We start from the raw sequence: 21,520 nt of genomic DNA, 5'->3' as shown, positions 1-21,520 counted from the left end.
TGCCTTTCAGAGATAAGAGAAAAAGGGCTTTATGCTGTAGGTAGGGCAATGATTCTCAGAGTTCAGTCTCTGACCTAACAGCATAAGCATCACCTGGGAACTTGCTAGAAATGCAAATTCTTGGGCCTTTACATTAGACCCACTAAATCAGAAACTCTGTGTTTTAACAAGCCCTCCAGCTGATTCTGATACACACATTTTAGAACCACTGCTGAAAGGGAACACAATTTTCCTTGCAGTCCAGCTGAGGCACCTGAGATGAGAACTTGTCCATTTTCAACTTATCCCACTATGTTCATGGATGATCTTGATGTGGGTGTGGTGAAGAAGGAAACTTGATTCAGTGCAAACAGCTCAGTTGAGATACAGTATGGAGAGGCTCCTCTCTGACTAGACAGCTCTGCTCTGCTCCAGCAAGACATTTAAGGTGTTTCAGCTCTGGCCATGGAAATGCAATCTTCTGTCTCATCTTAAGTGGGAAGGAAAAGTATACTCCCAGACCCACAGGGGAGCTGACTTGTATAGACAGAAGTTCCCACCTCTGATGCCTCCTTGGTCTGTCTTCATGCAAATGAGGACTCCAAATCCTTGAAGTTTGATTAGTTCAGAAGACACTGTCCTAATTGTTCAGAAAGGAGCCACTCTGATTGGTTGGTGAAGAAGCTGATGGGCTTATAGCTGCATAGCTCTGATTGGATGTGGAAAGCTTCAGTCCTATTGGTTGAAATAGGATCCAGGAACTCCTTTTTAAGGGCTGGCTCAGATGGCAGAAACACAGTGCAGGCGGGCAGTCCAGTGCTGGCCTCTCCCTGAAGTGTAGTTCATGGGAGAGGTCCCTGTGTAGGAATGGCTATTAAGCTCTGTTTTCCAAAAATGTGACCAATTAAGCCACTGAGAGCCTTTCTTAGTAGGTATCTTCTTTTTCACGGTCCACAACTACCTTATATTTCTTATTCTCTTCTAATTGCTCAAATAGAATACCTAAAGCCTTTTTCTTTTTGAGCTTGTAGTCTGGCTCTCAGGAACCTACAGGTCATAGTTTAACTAGCTCATTCATTCTTCCATACAATAGTCTATTTTGCATTTCATTCCAAGATGCAGGGGGTGCTTCTAGAATCTTCCATTCTGCTGAACACCAGAACCAGTTCCACACACATAAAATCTCTCCAAGGGCCAACTCTATAGCGTCAGTTCGAATACTAATATCCATTTTAGACGCAGTTGGTTGCATGAAACAAAAAGTTACTTAAGCAAGCTCAGATAAGGGATGGTGGATTTAGTGGAGTTACACTGAAATCTAGGAATGGCAGCAGTACTCTGTAGTAGTTACATGCACAGATTCTGGGGCCAGGTCAACTGGGATCAAAGCTGCCACTTACCAGTCGTATGGCCTTGAGCAAATTATGTTTTCTTTCTGTGCTTTGGTTTCTTCATTTATAAGTAGGCATTCTACTGTGTTTCCCTGAAAATAAGACATCCTCTGAAAATAAGACCTAGCTCATGGAAAGATAAGACATCCCTTGAAAATAAGACCTAGCGCAACTTTAGGAGAAAAAATTAATATAAGACACTGTCTTATTTTCGGGGAAACAGGGTATTTGCCTTATAGGATTATTGTTTGGATTAGTGAGTTAATCTGTCTAGGATGAACACTATTTGACCCATAGTAAATGCTATGACTATCATCACCATCGTGATTAGTAATGTAATTGGATAGGGATCTTTGAGATGGAATTGGGAGATGGTTCTGGACTCAAGGCAGCTTGAAGGAGCTTAGCAACAAGTGATGGATGTCCATTCTAAGGTCTCACTGTCAACATGATTAGCAAGGCTGCCTCCTTCAGTCTGGCTACCACATGGCCTCTGCTTCTTCAAATGTCTGCCCCTCAACCCTTCTACTTGAATGTGTCTCAGCATGCCTGATGCCCACTCTACCTCTCCATGGCATTGGCCCTTCTGCTTGGGCTCCACACTGGCAAAAACTTTCTATATTAATTAGTTCAAATCACCAGGAAAGAGAATTGTGTCTAATTCATTTTTCACACCAAATAGAGCACCATTCAGAGTAGGGATTTGTGGCCCTTGCGGCAGATACTGACCCCTGGTCCAATCAGAAGAAGGGGGTCAAACATGTGACGTACCCTGGTAGGCACAGTGGGAAGGTTCTCTTAGGATGGCGTGATGGAAGAGCTACACTGGGATCACCATGTTGACCACATAGTATGGTACAACCTCTACCTCCCTTTGAGCTTGATGACCTTGCCGACCTTGCTACATAGTGCCCATGGCTGCTGAAGACTGAGGCCAGCTGTGAGAAATCCCAAAGTCTGATGGGGGACAGTTTGTGGGCATCAGGGTCTGACCTGTTTGTGGGAATAGGGGCATAGTAGTAAGATTTTTTATCTTATCAAATGTACTTATAGTTTTTTTTAGTTTAATGTTCTATCTTGATGATAATGCAATTTTTTATACTGTCTTAACACCAAATCGTCTTAATACTAACTGTTTTACATTAGTACACGTTTTTATCTTGTCACAAATTACGACCTGTTTTTCACAGTTCCTCTAGTTGATTTTCATATCAGTTTGGCTGTCTAGTCAATACCGTGTTTCTCCGAAAATAAGACATCCTCCGAAAATAAGACCTACTTACAGGTTTCCTTCTGAGTGAAATATAAAGCTTACCCCAAAAAATAAGGCCCTCACTAGGCTAAACATGAGAGATTTGGTCCACTGATTCTGAAAGAAATGGAGTCACAAGAAATTCACCAGGAAATTCAGGAATTGGATTGTTATGATAATGTTCCAGAAGATAATGACATGATTGTCATTGAATAAATGGGTAAATTCTTGATACTGTAGGATTCACAGTTTGTCTGGTTTGTGTTGACAACTACTGTACTACCGTACCGTATACAGGTAATACATTTCCTTTATTTTCATTTAACAATAAATGTGTACCATATTCTTCCTCATGGAAAAATAAGACATCCCCTGAAAATAAGACCTAGCGCATCTTTGGGAGCAAAAATTAATATAAGACACTGTCTTATTTTTGAGGAAACAGGGTAGTTACACATAGTGTTCTCCAGGAGAAGTTATGATGGGGACTTGACCCCAGTGATGCTGGCCCACTGGCAGGCCAGTGCTGTTAGGAGAGCTCAGCAGCTGTTTCTGTGAAGGTCAGATCTTCAGTATTTTAGGCTCTGCAAGCCACATACAGTCTCTGTTGCAGTGACATGGCCACTGTGTAGGGTGGCAGTAACCGTGGGTGATGTTCCAATGAGACCTCAGACACGGAAATCCAAATTTCACTTAATTTTCACTTGTCATGAAATATTCTTCTTTTGACTTTTCCCCCAAATATTTAAAAATATATAATTCATACCTCATGGTTGTCATTTGGGGAAAAAAAAAAACACACACAAAAAAACAGGTGGGCCAGATTTGGCCAACGAGTGATATTTTGCCGACCCTTGCTGTTGTGGCGTGAGAGCAAGACAACCCTTTACAATGCAGGTGTACACACACAAAAAAAATTAAAAATAAAGTGCTGTGTCAGCCACAAGAAGGGGCATCAAAGTCGGCCTGGGAGGACCTGGGAGGCTTCTGAGGGGTGAAACTGGAGCCACGGGGAGAAGGCAAGGAAGGGAGTTGTGGAGAGAGGGAGCGGCTTGTGCGCACGCAGGAAGTTGCATAGGCTTGTGACCCGCAGGAAGCACATCCCGCTGGGGAGTGTCCAGAAATGAGTGTGCAGGTCCAGATGGCAAAGGGCTTAATGAGACAGGCAAAGGTGGCTGGATTTAACCTGGTGTTTAGTCATTTTCAGACTTTCCAAACCTGGCCCTTAACATACGTCTTAACCAGAAGCTCGGTATGAGAAAAAGACTGGCAAATCAGAATTGGCCTGCTGCCCTGGCTGAGACCATTGCCGCCAGTGGGGGCCCAGGGTGAAGCAGGAGTGGGGAGGTTCCCAGACCCCGACACCCAGGCCTGTCCCTGAGGCATCTCAGAGGACCTTCCAGGACTCTGCTGCGCAGGGTGTGAAAGCATGGCTAAGGCTAATGAAGGACACAGCAGGGTTATAAGCAGACAGGATCTGATAGTGCCCTAGAAAGATTACTCAAGACATAGAATGGGTAAGGCCAGGTGGCAGGCAAGGCAACTGAGTAGAAGGGCAGCCATTATTTAAAACAAATAATTTTTTGCATTCCTATTATGTGCCAAGTACTGAGTGAAGACATTTCTCCCACTGGTGCAAGAGTAGACTATAAACCTACAGCACACAAATAAGTTATGTTTATATTAGAGTAACTGAGCAGTTACAGAGCACGTACTGTGTACCAAGTGTTCTAAGTAAGCGCTTTACCAATATTAACTTATTTAATCCTCACCACAACCTTATGAGGTAGGTAACCTTGTTACTTCCATCTTACAGATGAGGAAACTGAGGCACAGACTGAGATTGGGGCTGTAAAGGAACGAAACAGGTGTTGGAGACAGTTGCCTTGATGGGAGGTTGGGTTGACACCAGGAAGATGAGAACGGATAGTCAGGGTCGTCACCAGAGCCGGAAGGGAGCCACTCCTCGCAGACAGGAGAGCAAGTTCAAGGGCCAAAAGGAGGGCATGACTTGGTCAGTTTGAAGAACAAAAGGTTTGAGTGGTTTGAGTACAGGGAGGGGGGCAAGGGAGAGTGTTAGGGGAGGAGGTTGCTGAAGGAAGCAGCAGCCCAATCCTATATACCTTGCAGGCTGTGGGAAGGAGATTGTATTTTTTTTCCTTGAAGCATAGAAGAGCCTTGGAAGGGATGTGAAATGATTAGATTTGAGTTCCCCAATAATGGCTGCCCTGTGGGGAATGGAGAAGAGATTGGCCCCAGTGGAGGCAGGGAAACCTGCAGGAGGCTCCTGAAGTAGTCCAGGCAGGAAATAATGTTGCCTTGGTCTGGAGTGGTGGGGCCGATCATGGAGAGAAACAGGGATGCTGTGGGTTGCAGTAATCCATCGGAGGGAAGCTGAAGCCCTGACCTGGGTGAGGCAAGATTGGTAGCAGTTAGGGTGGAGAGGAGGCATGGAGGAAACAGCTTACTAAGACGTAGAACTGAGAGGTGTTGGTGACCAATTTGAAGATAAATTTAATTTTTGTTGCTGTTTAGATGCCTTTGGGACACTTAGGAGGAGTCACTAAGCGTGCAGTTGGCCATGACTTCGGGAAATGGGGATCTGCTCTGTAACTCTGTGCAGGGCCTCCTGTACCTTGCCAGGCTCTGTGTTGGCCTCAGCACCGCCTGTGTGGGGTGCGCGAGCCTGAGGGAGTGACTGGGTCTATCTCACTTTGTTTCCCAGGCATCCATAAGGCTGTGTAACACATAGTGGGACCTCATACATGCTCGTCAGACTAGGAAGAAGCTGCTCTTCCTCTGGGGGAGAAGATGGTGAGTGTAGCACAGGGAGCTAAGAGATGTGAGACCCTGGAGCTGTACTTACAGCCAGAACACAGGCCCGCCGGGCTGCTAGAGGGAAGGGCGTCTCCCGAGCTCCTCGCCTTTGAGGTTGCCCCAGGAATGAGCTGGTCTGGGAAGAGTCTGCTGGAGAAGTATAGTCTCTGCCACACCAGCTGTCCCTAAATGATTGCTCACTGACCTCCTCCCGAGGCCCCTTTCTCCATCAGTGACTGATTCTTACAGTCAGATTCCAAGTGCTGGCCTGGCTCCTCTGAGGCGCAGTTCTCCACGCCCCTCAGCAGGGGTTCTGCATCCCACGGAACCCTGTGCTCTGGCGAAGCCTGTAGATTATTCTCAGGATAATGGTTTTAAGCGCACAAAACAAAAAGAGGGAATTGCAGAACAAACCAATTATATACATATACAGATATGTCAAAATACTTTTTTCCATTTGAGGTCTAATATACACATTAAATAGCAAGATCTAGGAACAGTAACAACCATAACATCAAAGTAGAGATAGTGTAAACAATATTTTGAGATATCTGAAACAACTACAAAATGATATGAAAATACCTGCTTTCTCCTAGTGACAAAGTCACAGGCTCAGTTAATACCACTGTGGCCTGCATCCATAATGAAAGGAAATGCTAAGTTTCAATTAGAGTTTGCTAAAATAAAGGTGTTGTTTTTTTTCTTCTCATCTAATTTCATGGATCCTCTGAATTCTATTCATGAACTGTGGACATAAGTGCAGGCCTTCTCACCATTCATTTCAGTTAGCAAGTGTTTCAGAGACCAGTGGCATAAAGTGTCAAGCGTTGCATTTTGTTTCAAAATGTATTTGATTGGCTTATTTTGACAATCCCAGCTTTATTCTCCTCTGTATTTTACAGATCAAGACATGGCCAAGAGCAAGTGCTCCATAAATGAGGTGTGGATGGGCAGATGGAGAAACTTCAGAAAGTTTCTGACTGCCCAGACTTTTAGCCCATAAATAATAGAGCTTGAATTTGAACCCAAATCACTTTTTACTTAAAATCTCTTGTCTTTCCTATTCTTCCACGCTACCATTATACCATTATGCCATTATTTTAAAGTGTTAGCTCAATGCGAGGCATGTTCATAATTTATGCTACTCTGATCACGGGAAAGAGCAGTCAGAGAATACCCAAAGTGCCTTGCTTACTTCTCAGAGCCACGTGTTCAGTGCCCTGCACCTGTGGACCTTCAATGGCTGGGATAGCAAAAGCCCCAGAAACTGCCTCTCACAGATAGTTAGTGAACCGTCGATGTGAAATTCAGAGAAGGCCAAGATACATTGGAGTAGGAAGTGTGGGGTAGTTTAGTATTGTTCCCCAAGGTTCAAGTGTGACTCAGAGTTTACAAGGGACAAATGTTGACTCAATTGAAGAACTCTGTAATGTTAGGCCTCCTCCGTGATGTACCAGCATCGCCTGAGGTGATATTGACCAAAACCATTCAAACATCAATTCGTGCATTTGTTCATTCATTCAACAAATGTTTATTGACAACCTACTGCATGCCAGCTGCTGAGTGTAGTTTGCATTTAATGTATAGACTAAGATAAACTATTGTAGAGCTTAGAGTCTATTGAGAGATGGACAATAAATAAAAATCTAAACACAATAGTTGTAATAAGTGTTTTTGAAGGAAACAAATGGAGTGCAATGATCCAGAATAACAGCTGGGGATAGATCTGTAGTTGTATAATATGAGGAGGTGACTGAACTTGAAACCTAAGAAATTAGAAAGGCCCACAAGGGAGTAGAGTGGGGAGAGGACATCTAGAAGAAGTAGCAGAGACAAAGGCTCTGAGGCAGGAAGATGGTAACATTTGAAAAGGCTGAAAGAAGGCCACCGTGGGAATTGAAGCAGGGAAAGAGGGGGACAAGGAAGTCTGAAGAAGTTGTCAGGGACCAACTCATTGAAGACCGGGGTGGGGCGGGGGGGGCGAGAAGAAGCATTTGGATTTAATTCTAAGTGTGAGAGCAAGCCATTGAAGAGTTTTAGGCAATAACATTGATGGGTTTTATATTTTAAAGGATTACTCTAGCTACTGGATGGAGAATAGATTTTAGGTTAAGAGCAAGAGACCAGGAGGTTCAGGAGTGAGATGTTGGGGTCTTGGATAGGGTAGAGATGTGGAGGTGGAGAGGGACTTTAGAAATGCAGGGACTGAGCTTTTTCAGCAGTCGCCATGATGGAGGCCCTGCTGGCACTTTGCTGACAGGGTCAGGGATGCTAAAAGTCCTGCATCACACAGGACAGCCCCATAGTAAACAAATCTCTGAATTCAATGCCAATAGCTGGCACACTGGCAGAGTGAGTCTCTTTCAACTCCAAGAGCCCACGAAAATGCATTTTTCACACTATCAACCATTCATATCTTTTTGTGAATTATTTGAGTCAGGTATCTTTTCATAAGTAATTGACTGGAAGTAGCTATACGGAGGGATGGAGATTTAGATGGGAGATGGTGCATAAATCTTGGTGGGTATTTGGTGGCAGGGAGGGATGAGAGGCTGGAGGGCCTGGGGCCCTCCGAAGGAGGCAGGAAGGTGGAAGAGCAAGTGAGAGGGTGTGAAATACCAACTCTGGCACTTTTCATGTTTCCTGTGCTGGACTGCACGCTGCCAGATCTTGCCTGGTGCAGAGGTGCCTGCCTAACTGTCCTCAAACTTTCCTTCTCCATTCCTCCTGCACACTTTAAATGTTTCCTTCTTTGTCATTTGAGTTTCCAAAGTAAATTCTTTCTTCAGATGATCAGAAAGATGCCACGAACTTAGTCAGAGCCAGATCAGTGCTGTGTACTGCAGAAGAATAAGAAAAAGTGACAGGAACCTTAATGGCTAGTGAAATCACTGTCTAATCTGAGTGAATAATTGTTCTTCCCATTTCTCTAGCATAATAAAGGTTATTTTCTAGTTATTTCCATACATGTGATTTCATTTTGGCCTCTCAAATCTGTAAAATGGACACAATAACACACATGCTAATCGACAGGTATGTGTATTATTGTGTCCATTTTACAGATTCCATCATTGAGGTTCAGGGACTTAACTTGCCAAAATCAAGCAGCCTGTAGGGGACAGAGTAAGAGCTAGAACTTGGATGGAGGGCTCCTAGGGAGGTTCCTTCAGGCAAGTGAGCCTTTGGGTTAGTAATTTAGAAAGTGATGACAAAACTGTTTCAAAGTATAGGTGTATACCAAAGGGTAGCAGGATGCAAAATGAGCTGCCCAACAGGCCTTTCTTCTGTGTAAGAAGTTCATAGACACCCAGTCAGTGTCTGCTCTGGCCCCACAAGGAAAAAGACAATTTAAGAGAGTCCTTTTTAGCATAAGGACTTAGAGTAAAGACTTGCGGGGTTCCCCGCACTTGAGGCTCCACTTTTGGGCACATTTCCCCTCCTGTTCCCAAAACAGCTGTAGCATGGCTATGAGCTCCCTGCATGAGCCTTGGTGGGTCAGGCCAGCTTTCACACGGGAGGGGTTGGGACACGGTACTACTCAACTCCAGAGGGCGCTATTCACACCCTGGAATGTATGACTGGCGCACCTGGGGCTGTGCAGTGCCCGCTGAGAGTGGGGATTGTCAGTGAAAGATGGCATGAAGGAAGTCCAGCACTTTCCCTTGTGGTGTGCCCACTGCTCTGTGTGCTCACACGCACTCACACTCACACTCCAGTGCTTGCTCCTTCTCCAGTCCACTTTGGCATGTCTGGCCCAAGGGCTCTATCTTTTTCAGCCCAAGCATCATTTGAGACAAGGTAGCTTTTTCTGCAAACTGGAAGAAGTCTCCCTCGCTGTGCAGCTGCATGTAGGCGGGACGCTCCGGTTAGACATGGCAGACAGGAGAAGCAGAGTGACAAGTCTGAGGGAACCGGGAAAGCCCAAAGGGGAGACAAGGTTTAGAGTTAAATCAGGATTGGATTTTGTCATGAAAGGCAGAACTGGCAAAAGCATCATTACAAGGCATTAACCTTGTTACACACAGAGGAACAAGCAGAGGCTGGGATTCAGAAATAAATTACACATAATAAACTAGTCAGAATAGGCCGGGAGCAACATTAGTGATTATACTCCAAGCGGGGAGGGGGGCAAGAAAGAAAATGGGTCAAAAGAAGAGTCAGAATAGTCCCTGGATGCTGGGGCCCACTGTACTCCCCCCCCCCCCCCGCCCCTCCTTTTCTGCTCAGCTCCCTAGGTATTCACTTCACTTTTGTGCGGAGGTCTCTCTGGGGCCTTTCTTTTGTTTCCAGTTGCTGAAATGAGCGTAAGAGAGCCATTCATAGGGCTCCTTTTTCCATTCATGGGGACCTGTCCATTTCTGTGTGTTTCCAGCACAAAAGAATCCATTTCCATTCAGCCACAGCAGCCCTCACGGGAGGGCCAAGCTCAGCTTTCTTATTTCCTCCCAGGCTCCGTGTGTAATTGGCTGCACAGCCCTTACTGGCCAGCGGCGTCCAGGGAGAGAGGACGGAACTCGGCTTCCCGGCTCCCAGGCCCAGCACTGAGGGGAGCTGGAGAGCAGGGCCAGGCCCCGCACGCCTGGGCTCTCCCTGCACACACCGTCTCAGGGAACAGAAATCCTAATCAAGAGCAGCCTATACCATGACGGCGATCGGTAACTTAGTAAAAAGTTTAGAGGTTAGTCGTCTGTGCTCAACCACATCCTGGAGAGCCGAGGGCCTTTTATCATCCCCTCCACACCGGCCTCAGCTGTCCATTTTCACTTTCTACTTTGACTGTCGTGGAAACCAAATGTGCAGAGGGCCTCACACCACCAATTTCAGGGGGAGCTGGCCCGGGAAGGGGGCCACTGGCTCACCTTAAGAGCCTCCTCTTGTCAAGGAGGAAACTTACTCCCAGAAGCCCCTCAAGCGGACTTCTGATAGCTTACTGGGCAGACCTGGGCCACATGGCCACCCCCAGCTCCGAGGGGTGGAAAGTTGGTGTATGGCCCCAGGGAGTGGGATTGCCACTTGGCTCGGTCCCCAGTCGTGGCTTTCCCAGGCTTGGGCTTATTGCTACCTGAACTAAAGTATGGCTCTGGTGGCAAAGAAATAGGTGGGAATGCTGCCACGGGGTGGCAGGAAGCCTTTGTGTTTTTAAATAAGGTAATGAGACCAAACACGTGTTGCGTGTCCCTCTGGGCCAGACACTGCCCTCAGCTTTACTGAGGCTTCCTCCTAACTCCTTCAGACCTCATAACAAGCCTATGGCATAAATGCTGTTGCCACCACTTCTGTGTGTACAGGGGAAACTGAGTCACAGAGCGGTTAGATGACTTGCCCCAAATGACTTAGCTAGAAAAGGACAGGCCAGGATTTCAACCCAGGATGCCTGCTCACTCCCCTACATGGCTCCTATTAAGTAAGACGATAAAATACTCCTAGTAGCACACAGTAAGTACATGTTACAGATAACATATCAACATATTCTTATTACTACTACCATTATTATCTCTTTTTCATAACCACCCTACTAATCAAGCTGCATTAGACTTAATCACACCCTGGAAAGCCAGCCCCCAGCAGCGTGAAATAAACTGCCCCACCCCTGGTGGGTGAGAACCACGCTGCAGTCCTAACTCTGGCCCCTGCTCCCAGGCGTTTTGTTCTGTGCCACCAGCTCCCCAGTTGGGTAACATGGGTTTAATGGCTGTACTGCCTACCTGTGCTATTGATTCAGATCTTCATTCTGAAAACTGCAACTTGAGGGACACTCAGAAGTCAGTTTTCACATTGTTCCCTTTCAGCTTTTGAGCTGCCTTTCTTTCTTTCTTTCTTTCTTTCTTTCTTTCTTTCTTTCTTTCTTTTTCTTTCTTTCTTTCTTTCCTTCCTTCCTTCCTTCCTTTTTCTTCCCTCCTCCTCCTCCTCCTCCTCCTCCTCCTCCTCCTCCTCCTCCTCCTCCTCCTCCTTCTTCTTCTTCTTCTTCTTTTTTATTTTTTGGAGCCAATATTTCACAGACAGAATATCTTATCCCACCTCAGCAAAGGCTGCTGCGACATGTTCTTGGCTAATCAGAATAGCTACAGTAACTAAGCACCTTCTATTCATCAGACATGGGAGTGCACTCTCCCATTTGGTCCTTGAGGATGCACCACTGCTATTCCTCTTTCTGTGTCAAGAGATGGAGAAGAAAGGAGTTCTCTAGCCAAAGATAGTGATATTAGAATATACCAGATGCCCAGACAGAGATGATACCCAATTCTCTGAGTTAACCTCTCAGTGCTGCTCAAATCCTCCTATTTAATAAAAGGCTAATATGCAAATTGACTGGATGGTGGAATGACCTGTTGCTATGATGTACACTGACCACCAGGGGGTAGATGCTCACTGCAGTGGCTAGTGCTCTCCCACAGGGGGAGTGCTGCTCAGCCAGAAGCTGGGCTCACAGTTGGTGAGCGCAGCAGCAGTGGCGGGAGCCTCTCCTGCCTCTGTGGCCGCACTAAGGGTGTCTGAATGCTGGCCATCAGCCAGACATCCCCCGAGGATTGCATGCCGGGCTGAGGGACCATCCCCCTTCCCGCTGCACAAATTTTGTGCACCAGGCCTCTAGTATTTAATACAAGTAATAGGCATAGGTGGCCAGTGTTAAGTTTGAACAATTCTGGTTTTATTTTAAAGCAAGGCATTGGCTTCTGGTTTTATTTTAAAGATATGTGGTGTGTTGTGTGTGTGTGTGTGTGTGTGTGTGCTTTTTTAAATCTAAAGGTCATCTGATTTTTCTTTTTCTGCTCATAGTCACAGGATATCTTTATCTAAAAACAGTGATCTGTTGTTCTGATTCATAGATATTTTTTCTTAACTTAAATTTTAACAGGACAGGTCCTCATCTTCCCCAACTGCATGGAAAGTATCTTTTAGCAGGAAGGAAAGCTGTAATGGGCTTTCAAAAAGTCTTTCAAAACTGAGTTTACTATGGAATATTTTATGCAAATAAGTCGCTTTCTCCCTAGGTTATGACATTTTTTCCCTTGAAAAGAGATCATGACAGAAACAGACCTGGAGACAGAGAAGCAGCGATCAGACTCAAACCTCAGAGGGAAGGTAGGGGAGGGTGGGGGTAAGGGGAAGAGATCAACCAAAGGATTTGTGTGCATGCATATAAGCCTAACCAGTAGTCATGGATTGGGGGGGGGGGGAGGGGGGGGAGGTGGAGCATACATGGGGAGGAGTTTGGGATGGGAATAGGGGGATGAGGACAATTATGTGATACCATAATCAAGAAAAGAGACTATGGCATTGGCATGGGAGGAAATCCTTCCCAGTTTATCTTCTTCACAGCACAACTTCAGCAGAACGGTAGAGGCGGCTCTTTAAATAAAAGTGTCAGAGATCAACTTAGTCCATGGATCCATTCAGTGTAGATGTTAATGAAACTTGGTGGGTTTAAAAATAATGAATATTTAATAAGACATAAATTGAAAGACATAAACACTGTTGGCAATACTATAATGTAGTTAATAAGTCTCAGCCTCCCTTGCCAACCTCCCCCTTCCAGATGGGGCGATTTGGGGGCTGCGGTGCTGCTCCCTGAAGTTTGCCAGCCCTCTCATTGGCCAAGACTTAAACGGGCCTTTGAAAACCTTAGCGCAGTTGGGAACCGAGTGCTGGCAGACAAAATGCATATCACACTGTGTTCAGCAGCTACAGACAGCAGCGGCTCTTTCTAACTCCATATCTTCCTGAGATTTGTGTAACAAACTCCGTTCTCTGTTGGTGAAGGCAGGAAGCAACATCAAATACTTCACGTCCTTAGACAAGAAAGAAAAAGACATTTTGGTCAGCACTCTGTCTGCTCTGGGTTTAAAACGGGACTTTCTTTAATGATCAGGAGCAAACATGCGAGTCTAGGTGCTCAGACCTGAGGCTATTTAAGTGCTTTCTGGTGGGAGGTGTGCTCTTCGTTTCCTCGTCAGGAGCATCAGCCCCAGGTCCAGCCCTTCGCTCAGTTTCTCCTTGGCGCTGTGGCTCTCTCTTTCCCACCGTCCATGACCATATCTCCCCCTCGTTACCCTCTGAATTCATTTCCCTGTCTTTGGGCTTCACATTACACCCTTCCTTCTGCCATCACACCCCATAGGAGGGATGGTCTGCCTCACATCCTGGGAAGTGGCTTGTTGAACCTTGCAGAAGCCAGTGCCTCGCTAAAACAAACGGCAGCAGGATCCTGCAAACAGCCAAGTGTAAGATTGCCTCCCTCCCAATTCAGCAGTGGGCTCTCTCCTGGCAGTAAAGTGGAACTCAGCTTCCTATATCAGCTGGGGGAGTGTTAAATGGATGGCTAGCTCACTGCTGGCAATCAATACGTGTTAATACATAGTAAACAAATGGCTTTCCGTGGGCTGGGCAAGCACGGCGATTTTGCAGATGAAAAGGATAGAAGGTTGTTCCTGGGATCTTGTCGAAGAGATTATATTTGGGGCTCAAGTAGGAGCCTTCCCAGGTGGGCATAAGAGACATTTAATCATCCTGAATTATGGCTGTTAAAAATTAACTTTTCCTATTTGTGCATCCCCCCCCCCCCCCCCCCGAATGTTCAGAAAGAAGATCAACCTGAGAAAGTGCAGCCGATTGCGCCGTCCACCATGATCCATTCGGACCTGACGTCTGTGTACGGCACCGTGGTGATGAACAGGGCCGTTCTGTTCCTGGGGACTGGAGACGGCCAGTTACTTAAGGTGGGTGTTTCATGCCTTCTTCAGAGTCGATGTTAGTAGTGACCTGATTTTGTGCTTTTTAATTATGTTTTAATGTGTCTGAATTATGCACAACACCATACCAACTGCTTTTATGAACTTTTCAGTGACTCCTGAAATGGCCTGGAAGAATTTTCTAGAAGTCTGTTTGTAATTCTTTCCCTAGCTATGCGACAAAGCACCAGCCACCTTGTCTCCCAGCTCCTGCCAAGACATCCCCCTTCCTTACTCACTGGTTGCCTAGGTGAGGTAGATGGGGATCTGGCCCCTACCCCACCCCTGACTCACCTCCCTGAGGCATTTAACCTTCCAGTTCTATCTCCTTTATAATGAAAATGTACAAAGTGCCAGATTTCTCACAACTTCAAGAAATAAGAGATTGGAGGGCTTGAAGAGAGGAAAGAAGCAGGTGCTCCTTCTCTCCAGAGAGGTCGGAGACCTGAAATCTGTGAGACTCCCCTTGGCTTTGATCTTGGAGACTATACTTTCTCGCTGCATGGATGCACCCCTCGTCACATTGAGATTTTTTTATCCACTTGGGGGAGGGCCAGTGGGAAGGAGGAGAAAATAAAATCAGAAATACCTAGTAATTGGCCTGAAATTATATAGCACTTACCTTCTCAATTTCATCAGCAAGCGAGTATGGAACACCTCCTGTGGCCTCCACCAGCATTCCTGGTTGGGAGCCACACTGTTCCTTTAGCTCTCTGTAGCCAATTTATTGTCTGCTCAGATCCCATTCAAATGGGAGGTTAACAGATTTGTTTTCTCAGCTGATCTCCCGCGGATAACTAGCTGTGTGCCTTAGGTAAACTGCCTGATCTCTCTGAGAGTCCATTTCCTCATGTGTAAATGAGATTGCACTAGACCAGTGGTCGGCAAACTCATTAGTCAACAGAGCCAAATATCAACAGCACAGTGATTGAAATTTGTTTTGAGAGCCAAATTTTTAAAATTTAAACTATATAGGTAGGTACATTGTTATTAACTGAATTAGGGTACTCCTAAGCTGCCTTTGCTAAAAAACTCAAGGGGCCAAAGAGCCACATGTGGCTTGCTAGCCACAGCTTGCCGACCACTGCACTAGACAGCCTAAAAGCCCCGTCCTCTTCAGGAGACCTCCAGTCCTGCCTGCTGTCTCGGCCGAAGCTTTGCTCGCTCAACTGCAAATGTGCACCGTAGTCTTGTTGCCATACCTTTGCTCGCACTGGTTTGCTTTCTTTTCTCTCTCTGCTTTACTGAATGCTATGTCTCTGAGCTTTGGCTTAGTTTAAGCTCCATCTCATCTCTGAGGACTTCTGTACTAAATCTGTAGTGATTAGGTTTTCCCCTCATCTCCTGAAATACTCCTATCTGTATCTTTTTTTTTTGACTCATTACAAATGTCTTGCTTTGATGCCTAACCTTTTCTCTTGTATTTGTCTGGCCTTCTCAACTTGATTTTAAGTGTCTTGAGAAGGGGGCCCTGGAGTCCCACAGCCTGATGCAGTGCCAAGTGCCTGGTAGGAATTTAATTTAATCTGTTTCCTTTGGAAAAAACCCAGTACCATATGGGAGGGAGCTTGTTTGTATACGCATTCCTTTAAAATATACACTGATCCTGTTTCCTGTTGTGTTAGCTTAATTTCCCCGGGAAAGGTAAACACCCATCAGTCATTCTGCACAAGTTGCTGGGTACCATGAAGTGACATCTGTAGCTACACCAATCTGGTCAGGCCAATTAGAGCTGTTAACCTGGCAGAAGAAGTTCCCGTCAATCCAAACGGGGCCTCCTCACCAATGATCTCTTCGGATTTGGGATATTTTTGAGGAGTGTTTTGACAAGAACACTGTTTCCCCAAAGCAGTTTTCCCCAAACTGCTACATGGCAAATTGGAGGTGAAGGAACACTTGGCTCTAAGTAGTTCCCTAGGGAAGGCCTGGCTAGCCCTCCTGTTTGTTCGCCCCACCAGTTCGTGTGCAGCCGGCCAGTTTTTAGAGATTTGTCGCACCAGAGGGGTGGGACCAAGCTGCAGCTACAAGCTGCTGAGCAAGAGGTGGCCCAGTGAAGTCTCCCTTCCCTCTGCATCTGGAAGGGGTAACCCTTCAAAAGCCACATCTGGGGCCTTGTTTGAATAATGAGGCAGGTTGATTTTCCATTTGTTGTGTGACTGCTAACATTTATCCAGCGCTTCCTGTGTGCCAATCACGCTACATGGTCTAGCTCCATGGTCGGCAAAATGCGGCTCTCGAACCATATGCGGCTCTTTAGCCCCTTGAGTATGGCTCTTCCACAAAATACCAAGGCCTGGGCGAGTCTATTTTGAAGAAGTGGCATTAGAAGAAGTTTAAGTTTAAAAAATTTGGTTCTCAAAAGACATTTCAATCGTTGTACTGTTGATCTTTGGCTCTGTTGACTAATGAGTTTGCCGACCACTGGCCTAGCTAATGCAGTCCTCTCTAGAACTCTGAGAAGTAGGTATACTATTCCCATTTTACAGATGAGGGAACTGAGGTCCAGAGAAGTTGGATGCTTTGCCCACGGCCACACAGTGGCAGAGCAGAAATTGGAACCTGGAAGGACTTCAGAGGCCGCCCCTAATAGCCCCATGCCTTTGTCACCTCTGCCCAGGCAAGGGCAACCGCTCCCTGAGGGTTCTCTGGGGGGAGTGCGAAGCATGTTGATATTGAGATCGATGTGGGGGACCAGGGCTCCTGGGGTGGGTCCCAGGTCTTAGAGACTCAGAGAACCTCAGCTTGAAAAGGCAGATCATCTGACAGGGAATACCTCACTGGCCTGACAACTTGTTGGAAATTAAGCCCCGCCCCCAGCCTCCCTCAGGAGGTGTTTATGGGAGTGTGTGAGCTGACTTGTCTCCTCTCCCCCACAGGCTCTTTAGAACAGCCCAGTAATTCCCAAGAGTCTGCCATGTGACCTGTGTGCAGGTCCTTGGATGCAGCCCCTGCCACTGCCCGGAGTCCTGGGTCCTGGGGACTGTGTAGATGACTTGGAAGGCACAGATAATCCCCAAATCCTTTATTCACAAACTTCAGGCTTCTTGTTCACCAGACTTGTCACCAGAACTGTTAGAAAAGCCGAGCATTGATAGACACAAGCTTGGCTTCTTACGGCCCAGAGTGGTGGTGCTAATGAGCAGTGAAAAGCAAAACCTGACTCAGGTCCTAACGGGTTTGGCTCAGTGGATGGAGCGTTGGCCTGTGAATTGAAGAATCTCAGGTTGGATTCCGGTCAAGGGCATGTACCTTGGTTGCGGGCACATCCCCAGTAGGGGGTGTGCAGGAGGCAGCTGATCGATGTTTCTCTCTCATCGAAGTTTCTAACTCTCTATCCCTCTCCATTCTTCTCTGTAAAAAATCAGACATATATATTCCTGATTCAGGGCAGATCAGCCACAGGTTAGGGGGCCAGTGCTGTTTTTTTATCTTCACACACACAAATCCTGCTTCTTAGATCTTTTTAAATCTCGTGAGTTTTCATATCATTTAGTGGTGCAATATTAAATATCAAGTTATTATTTGCTATTTTTTAATTATAAAAGTGATATATGCTTGTAGAAAAAGTTGCAAAGAAGCAGGGATGAGGGGAAGGCAAAGAAAAAAAATCCTCCAATTCTGTTGGAGGCAACTGTTGTTAGCAGCTTAGTCTTTTTTCCCCCCACATAGCTGAGGTCAGACTTTATCCAGTTTTGTATCCTTTTTCTTTTCTTGAGTTAATGAGAGAAGATGTGGATATTAAAATGTTATGGTAAACCTTTTGTAAACAGTATTTTTAAATAGCTGTATCATGTTCTGTTATGTGGAAACATTATTTTGAATTCAAGCCGAGATAGTGAATCACTTTTAAAGTGTCTTTAAAGACATGCACTTCTCCAAGTAATCCGGCCCTACTTCCACAGGTAAGATTCTACTCAGGATAAGTGGAAGACTTGACAGCGTGCTAATACCATTGCTGCCTCTTTCTCCTGTATTCCCAGTTCCTTCATCAAATTTTTAAAAATGGGAGGACTTTGGAATGGGAAGTGTCCTCTGAGAATATCTAATCTGCCCCCTTATTTTATCAACGTGCAGTCCTTGTGGTTATAAGGCAGGTTATGCTCAGACGCCCCTGCGCCCCATTATTTCCTCATTTGATTTCCTTTCTGAACACGATGGCATTCTGTAGTTTTTTAGTTGTCAGTGTCTCAACTGGAATCAGCTGAAAAAGTATGGTCACCCTGAACTCAGCTGTGGGGAACTGACGTCACACGCATTGCCAATCAGGACGCTGCTGAGTATGCCCGTTTTCATAAACACATGCGGAATCTTCCTCCAGGTTGTGGTTCAGCCTGTCATGTGGTTTGGATTCCTCTGAGCTGACTAATGCGTATAGGAGCTTGTCCTGCCCTGGCAGCTGTGGCTCAGTTGGTTGGGCATCATCCCTCTGAAGTGTTGCTGGTTGGATTCCCTGTCAGGGCACATGCCTGGATTTCGGACTCATTCCCATAACGGGGCATGCAGGAGACAGTTAACCAATGTTTATCTCTCTTCCTCTCTCTCTAAATATCAAAGATCTTTAAAAAAGAAAAGAAAAAGGAAATTGTCCTTATTGCAAGGGCAGAATTGAATATGTTGAGGTTTTCAATTAGTAAGAGATGGTAAAATAAGTAATAACAGGATATGCATGAAATTTGTGACTTTATTTATGCCCACTAAATTTTCTTGTAAGCATAAAAGATAACAAGGCAGCAAACAAGGAATAATAATAGCTAACATTTCTGAGCTCTTACTGTGTGCCAGGCACTAGAACTAGTGTCTGCATGGGTTAACTCATCTAATCCTCATGAGTAAATCCTATCCCATACCAACTTCATAAATGAGAAAACCCAGGGCTCAGAGAAGTGAGGTAACTCACTCAAGGTGATTTGGACCCAAGCCGTCTGCCCCCAACCAAACTATGTTGGTAATGAAAATGTGGTCTGTAGAGCTTGGCAGAGTTGGTGGGACTGGTTTTTATTTTTATCTTGTTCCTAATATTGGAATATCTGGGTCAATACCAAGACACCACTATTTGGGATTTCATGAGCAGGAGCTATGGCTGCTGTGGTTTAAGTTTGATCCTATTTGTGGATAGACTTCTGTATTAGAAGGAGAAAGAGTCCTTTTCTCTCAGGGTTGCACGTAGCTCATGGGAGCCTCTGGTCCCACTTGCTTTTCCTCAGTGGATTTCTTTAGAGTAGGGGTGTCGAACTCAATCAGAGAAGGGGCCAAAATCTAAAATCCAGCCTAAATCGCGGGCCGAATGGTTTACTGAACAGTCATAAACTGACAATGTCATAAACTGACAGCGGAGTGCAGTGATGACAGCGCGGTGCGGGCCACATTGCAAGGCCTGGCCGGCTGGATTTGGTCCGCGGGCCTTGTGTTTGACACATGTGCTTTAGAGCAAAGATAGGAAATCTGTATTCGAGTTGATTCTTGGGCTAGCCCAGTGAGAGGAGGCTGGTGTTGGGTTCTTCCGCATCCCTAAGACTGAAGGAGGGTTCTGGGGGCAGGAGCCATAGCATGCCATTCCCCGTATCCAGAGAAAAGCACCGCTGCCCTCAGAACCATATTCCTACTAGTGGATTTCAGCATCCAAACCATGGAACAAACTCCAGTTTCATAAAGTTCTTCCTGCATCCTAACTGTTGATAAATGATATAATACCTGCAAAGCCTTTCTTGATTCTGGCTTCTAAAGTTTTCGAGTGAAAGTAAGAGAAAACAAAAATAATAAAATCTTTTATAAGAACATGCTCATGTGTATATATATTCCCATAGAATGTTCAAATAAGAGAACAGAGTGGGCAAACCAGGATAGTACCTGGGCTTGGAAGTGGGGTTTTTGGGGATGGCTGAGCTAAGACAATGGATCAAAAAGTAAAAGCAGCAGAGGTGTCAAAACTTGGAAGTGGCTCAGCCAGCGTGGCTCAGTGGTTGAACATCAGCCTATGAACTAGAAGGTCATGGTTTGATTCCCAGGCAGGGCACATGCCTGGGTTTTGGACCTGATCCCCAGTGTGGGGTGTGCAGAAGGCAGCCAATCAATGATTCCCTGTTATCATTGACTAGTGGCCCAGTGCACAAAATTCATGCATGTTAAAAGGGGATTAATTAGAGGAAATAATTTAATATTGCTATTTGCCCTTTCTCTGTAATAGAAATGTCAGAGATAAAAGAAAATTGGTAAAACGTTTATGCAAATCTTCCTCCTGTCAGAGTCTGGGGCACACTGCAGAACCCAGAGTCAAGTCCCCGCCCACCTGTGGCACCTCAAAATCACACAAGACCCAGACCCAGCTGGCCCCACCCCCATTGGGCAAGATCCAGAACCAGCTGGCCCCACCCCCTTCAGGTCCCCTGACCTGGTGCTGGATTGGGGGGTGAGGTCTCCCATCAAGCCCTGCCAGGTGGGGGGCATGGCCTGAGGTCCCCCAGCCTGGCGCAGGGCAGAGGTACAGCCTGAGGTTCCTTGACCCGGCACTGGGACAGGAAGAATGGCCTGAGGTCCCCTGTCAAGCCCCAGTGCCATGCAGCCTCAGGTACCTGCTGATTGCTCGTTAAGGCTCATTATTGGAACTCGGCCTCCTTTGTGGGCACAGCCATCTTATGTTACAGAACCCCCACCCCCACCTCCACTGTGGGTGCCCCATCTTTGTTGCAGCATGATGGTTAATTTGTATATTTCCTCTTTATTAGATTAGATATTTCTGTCTCTTCCTCTCCCTTCCTCTCTGAAATCAACAAAAATATATTTAAAAAAACAAACAAACTTGGAAATGTGCTCCATGGTTGGCTATCTACTATGTCATATGAAGCTACTTCAAGTTCTTTCCCAAGTCATTCATTTTAATTTGTGAGTTCTCAGGGAATCTCCAGTTTAGGAATATTACTCCCTTGTATTTCACAAATCTAGAATTTTATGATTCAATTGTATGCTTCTCTCACTACTAATGATAAAATAAGTAAATTGGAAACAAGAGAGGAATTCCCTTAAACTTTATATATCATCATTATTACACATAGCTATTAAAGCACATTAAATGCTATTGGATAATTATCTTGCACGTGTGTGTGTGTGTGTGTGTGTGTGTGTGTGTGTTTATGGGGGAAAAATAAATGAGAAGATTGGCCTGTTTGCCCTTCAACTACGTAGCCCTAGAGAGTGAAGCATAAGGAAGGAGATTTAGCATCTTTGAGCTCTTTTTAAACGTGGTGATACTAAAGAAAATAAGAATTAGTCTTTTGTTCAATTTTTCTCTCCCTTCATTTCTTTCACCGTGCTTTCCTTCCTGTGGTGTCAAACTTGTAACTAACCATGTGGTGTGG

At 45.6% G+C, this 21,520-nt stretch overlaps 1 protein-coding gene across 6 annotated transcripts in view; it reads left to right on the top strand.

The window, feature by feature from the left end:
- PLXNC1 (plexin C1) overlaps nucleotides 1-21,520 on the top strand; it is a 160,296-nt gene that overhangs the window by 7,109 nt on the left and 131,667 nt on the right. For all 6 annotated transcript variants that reach the window (XR_014794738.1, XM_084880319.1, XM_084880320.1 and 3 more), the window contains exon 2: nucleotides 14,019-14,156. Coding sequence is in view for 5 of the 6 variants with exons in the window: in XM_084880319.1 (XP_084736445.1) it covers nucleotides 14,019-14,156 (138 nt within the window). In the remaining variant the exon portion in view is untranslated. The remainder of the gene's footprint in view (nucleotides 1-14,018; nucleotides 14,157-21,520) is intronic.

This window comes from Pipistrellus hanaki (assembly GCF_964339955.1).
Source record: "Pipistrellus hanaki genome assembly, chromosome: 3".
Classification (NCBI taxonomy): domain Eukaryota; kingdom Metazoa; phylum Chordata; class Mammalia; order Chiroptera; family Vespertilionidae; genus Pipistrellus; species Pipistrellus hanaki.
This window is presented reverse-complemented; position numbering and strand designations above follow the sequence as displayed.